Genomic DNA, 4,931 nt, shown 5'->3' with positions numbered 1-4,931 from the left:
CTGTGGTCTGGGTGAGGGAGGGGCCTTCATCGCGGGTGTTTCTGCAACTCATCCGCATTTATCAGAGGGGAAACAGGGTGAAAAAGGATTATCGTATCGAGCCACATCTAGGCTAATCAAACTTTTCTGAAAGAAGATTGCCTTTTACTCTCTGTTTCGAGTTTCACTTTAATATAGCCAGTTTTATATATCCAGCTAAGCAAAGCAAGACGTCAAATGAAAGAAACACAAAACAAAACAGTTTCGCAAACCATGGTGACTTTACATTTACTGCTGCCACCTTGTGGCAAAACGCTATAACGTTTAATGAGGATTGCTGTACAAAGAAAAACAAGCAGGTGGAATTGCGATTGAATTGCTGTGAAATTCAGTTAAAATAGGTTTTGCAGCGTGGACGTTTTTATTCAATTTATTTGGATGCATAATTATTGCTTAATAAAAGGAAAATAGAAAATCGCTGCTGACGTTAGGTGTTGTCACGTGATGTCTATTACTTTTCTCAGCGCAAGTCACTAGTATTGAACAATACTCATATTGGATGAGTAATTGTGTACGGAACTTGGCGGGCAACGTGATATGCCACATCTATACAAGACCAGCAAATGAACCCTGAAAATAAAGTTGAATTAAATAATGTCTTCAATTGCTGGCTACAAAGAAATCGAACTATCTATGGTCGTGTCTTGATATCTAAAGCTGAAGGCATTTCTAGGATTGTTTACCCAGCTTTGTCCTTAAATGTCAACCCGAAAACCTGCTCATCTACTGACTCCATAGGCTACTATTTAAATTATTGTGGAAAAAATAAAACTGAATATGTTAAAAGGAAGACTCTGATAAGAAATACGTTTGGATGTGTGAATGCTTTGGACTTCAGTAGCCTATCTCAATCAGGTTTTCAAGATTGGCTGGATTAAACGCTGCCTGAATGCTGACTCTAATTTGTTATGGTCGTTTTTTACATACCTAAATTCATCTTTGAAAAATGTGGGGGGTTACATTTTTTATTGTCTTGCGATTTTAAAGGCAACAAACTTCCGGTCAAGCGTGCTAATTTTCATACCTAGCCTTGGAGGCCTTTAAGCTTGCCTTTTGCCACATTTTCCCCCCTCATAGGAGTATTATATGGAGCAATCAGAATGTGCTGTGAGGAAAAAATCTATCTTTATTAAGAATTGGGTTGACAAAGGTGTAATTTTTGTTTTGGATTTGTTGAAGAAGGATGGCAGCTTTTTTTCTACTTTTTTGGGAGTGGATTCCTCACCTAAAGTTTATGACTGGGTTATTAATTATATTTCACCTAAACATGTCACATGGCTCTTCTTTCTAAGTTTAAATTAGACATCTCTTCACAGTGCGCATTCTGTAACTCTAATCTTGAAACAATACCACATTTGTTCTTTGAATGTGATTATGCAAAGGAGTTCTGGAAAGAAGTAGCCTGGCTTATTTTCTCTGCTTATTACAAACGTTTTACTTTTGAGATTATGAATGTGCTGTTTTTGATTTGGGACTCCGGGTCAAAGGAGATGGATGACAGATTAAAACTGCTAACTTTATGTGGTGAGTTTCATCTCCATAAATGTAAAGTCACTGATTCTAAGCCCAATTTTTGGCTTTTTTTATTTTTTAAAAGTTATTCTATGACTCTCTTTGTTTATCAGCAAACAAGAAAGCCGCTAAAACTGCTCTGTTACTCAAAGAAATGATGGTTTCATTATAAGTTACCTCCTGATTTTCTGAAGATAACAATTTTTTATATTTTAAAAATATCTTTTTCCCTTGTTATTTATTTCTATTTATTTGTATTCATTTATTGTATGTTTAGTTTCAATTGCATTAAATGTTTTGTTATTATTATTATTATCACCTTTAATATTATTATTTTTAGTAGACTATATCTTACTGTATGTACTTTACTGCCTTGCTTTACCTTGAGTTTCTTATCCTATTTTTTGTGATACATATATCCTCTGTGATCTTTGTTAAAAAATAAAATAAAAATCATCAACAACAAAATACAAAAGAATCTCCTTTTTAAAATTCTTTATATTTTTCTATTATAACAGTCCACGGAGCTATGTTTCATGATTTGCATTTAGCATTGTTTTCCCTGCCTACCATGACTCATCAGAACAAATCTGTCACCCATTTTTAGAAAGTGATGCACCACAGAGAGAAATTCATCAGCAATTCATCAGAAATATGGCCTTTTTTTCTGCTAAGGGTTTTTTTCTGCTGTTGTATTGGATAAAATTTGTCCATTTCTTGACAAATTCTACTTATTCTACTACTCTGCATAAATGTATCACGGTGGCAAAGATAAAGAATGTTACTAATTACCTAAAACTCAGGTTTGTTCAACCATAAACCGACTTTAACTGTTATATCAACTCAAACCCTTAAGACAATCCACTGGCATTCTCATCCACATGACATCCTGTCTATTATTGAAGAGAAAAATGTTAATCTTTAAACATGGAGCACGAGATGAAATATAAGGGCTGTCATGTGAGGACTGTACTTTACTCTTATTGAGAACTACAAGACTCATTCTGTGAGTATTTGACTGGCTGATCTGATTGATATTTATAAATATGTGTCATATATCTGTGTTGTTTTTTAATACATTTTTCAAATGATAACAGTAAAAAAAAATCAGATTTTCTTACTCAACCTCAGATTTTGTGTGTTTTGTGAAGACAAACCATAGTCGTACTCATTGGGGCTGCTGTAGATAATATGACCTGGGTCAAAGAGCAGTTTTATATCAAATTATTGCCATAATGTTGATATAGCAGCAAGGTTTACATTGAAGTTAATGAAAATCTCTTTTTTTTTTTTTCTAGAGATGGAGTTCAGAATCAGCTCTTTGTTGAGTTTGATTCTCCTTTGTAACTCTCCATGTATTATTAGCAGCAGAACAGAACACAGTGACATTTCTGAGAGAAGCTCTCAACAGTCACCAGAGACTCTGAGTCAAACAAACCATCTGCAGGTCAGACCTGAAAACTCAGTTCACATTCATTCAGGAGAAACGCTGGTGCTTCAGTGCAGAGATGAAGGAAATGAAGGAAATGAAGGTGAGCAGCACAACATTTCTTTCTTTCTATATACTGTATATATATATATATATATATGAATTTAAAACACCATCAGGATAAGTTATTTTAGTATATATAATTTAGTGTTATTTTCGTATCATTGATATATTACAATCTCAATTTTTTTTATTGTTTTATTATTTTTATGTTACATTTTAATTCTAGTTAAAGTTTTATATTAAAAAAATGATTTTAAATTTGTCTAGTTCTTATGAATTTGATTTCAGTTTTAGTTTTTTTGTTATTCAAGTGAACAAAGTGAATGAAAATTATCAACTTTATATTTTATTTTATTTCAGTTAACATTTTATGTCAAGCAAAAAACGTTTTAAAAAAAAAAACATTTTTTAGTTGTAGTTGTGGATGAATATTCACTGATCATTTATTGAAAAAGAACAAAAAATGTAGCTCCATTTTAAAGTGTTTCAAGGTATGAAAAGTGTCTCTTGATTGTTTTGTTCTTCCCTTTGCAGTGCTGACACAGTGGTGGCAGACACCTTTTGGATTATTTGACGGTTGCAACCACCAAAACAAAGACCCAGTGGAAACATGCAATGGCACTTTGAGGATTTCGAGGGCCACATCCAGCCATGACGGACTCTATTTCTGTATCCATTTTGACAAGATGAGCAAAACAATTGTGCCTTACAGAATTAGTGTAGTGGGTTTAAATCCCAACATCAAGAAATCGAGGAAGACCAGAGAGGTTTACACCGACACGTTGTCAGAAAGCCATTTTGCGGCGGCTGTGGCATCATCAGTAATCGTGAGCTTTTTAGTGGCCTTCACACTTGGTGCGTTCAGTAGATCCTACATAATAAAGTGTCTACAAACAATAAGGGCTTGTGTACCTTATAGAAAAGAAAATCACAATCATATCGATGGACAAAACAACGTACAGACCACCAGAGAACAACCTGAGACAGTGTTCTATCATAAAACCCACGACACTGTGGACATTGGTTTGGTTGATCAGGAACTCAGTAACGCTGATGATGTAGACGCTGTAGAAAATGCAGATGGCGGGGAGGACGATACAAACCAAGCTCAGAGCTGTGAAGGTGAAGAACAAAACCAAGAGTTCAGGTCAGTGGTTAGTCCACATCCAAAGAAGAAGAGCCGCATCATTAAAGTGTACAACTATGATGAAGAAGGGAATCAATACAGCCACATCAAAGCCTCTGAGATGGAGGGTGAAGTCGAGGTCAGGCCAAAATTGAGGACGCAATCACTGACAAGACTCAACGCCATCATGAAACAGGCAGACTTCAACCCAGTTAGAGAGTCAGCTGAGAGCCAGTCGACTCAACCAGATGTTCCTTCCCACGAAAACAGTGTTTCAGCTACAGGAGGAGACTCACAAACAAGTCAAGAGACATTGTAAAATGGAGGAAACAATCATTGTAAAAACTGTTGAAAAGGTTCATTTTGAGATCAGCATTGGCTGATAACTGGGTGTGATTGGACAATTGACTTAAGTGTCATTGTCAAAATCCTTGTCAAGTCTTTATTAAAATCATGCAATTTTGTGTGTATCTTTAAATGGTGAGTTAAATTTTTATACAGACAAGTTTTCAACTGTATTAATTTGGATGCTTATATTAGAGATGTAATCAAAAAGATGTATACAGTACTTGTTCAGAAGTTTGGGGAGAGTAAGCTTTTTTTAACAATATTAATTATTTTCATTAAAGATGCTATAAATTGAGCAAAAGAGACAGGAGAGACATTTAAAATGTGAAATAAATGCTACACTTTTGAACTTTCTATTCATCAAAGAATCCAGAAGAAGAAATCCACAAAAATATAAAGTTAGCACAACCGTTT

The 4,931-nt window shown here is 34.6% G+C and overlaps 1 protein-coding gene across 2 annotated transcripts; it reads left to right on the top strand.

Annotated features, from left to right (window-relative positions):
* Positions 1–1,431: 1,431 nt before the first annotated feature.
* Positions 1,432–4,647, top strand: LOC309508406 (uncharacterized protein). Of its 2 annotated transcripts, none has more exons than XM_082183025.1 (3): positions 1,432–1,563; positions 2,850–3,083; positions 3,578–4,647. In XM_082183025.1, exons 1-3 carry the CDS (start codon positions 1,488–1,490, stop codon positions 4,486–4,488), a joined length of 1,221 nt encoding a protein of 406 aa, XP_082039151.1. In that variant the 5' UTR covers positions 1,432–1,487; the 3' UTR covers positions 4,489–4,647. The 2 variants fall into 2 exon arrangements, with proteins under 2 accessions (XP_082039151.1, XP_082039152.1); XM_082183026.1 differs by lacking the exon at positions 1,432–1,563 and adding an exon at positions 2,424–2,557.
* Positions 4,648–4,931: the final 284 nt, after the last annotated feature.

The sequence above is a fragment of the Leuciscus leuciscus genome (genome assembly GCF_965113295.1).
Source record: "Leuciscus leuciscus genome assembly, chromosome: 10".
In the NCBI taxonomy this organism is placed as follows: domain Eukaryota; kingdom Metazoa; phylum Chordata; class Actinopteri; order Cypriniformes; family Leuciscidae; genus Leuciscus; species Leuciscus leuciscus.
This window is presented reverse-complemented; position numbering and strand designations above follow the sequence as displayed.

Excerpts from the sequence above, each read along its gene's own strand:
- LOC309508406 (XM_082183025.1), top strand. The coding sequence starts at position 1,488 with ATGAATGTGCTGTTTTTGATTTGGGACTCCGGGTCAAAGGAGATGGAT. Across the intron at positions 1,564-2,849 it reads AAAACTGCTAACTTTATGTG|AGATGGAGTTCAGAATCAGC; the intron begins GTGAGTTTCATC and ends TTTTTTTTCTAG. Across the intron at positions 3,084-3,577 it reads AGGAAATGAAGGAAATGAAG|TGCTGACACAGTGGTGGCAG; the intron begins GTGAGCAGCACA and ends TTCCCTTTGCAG.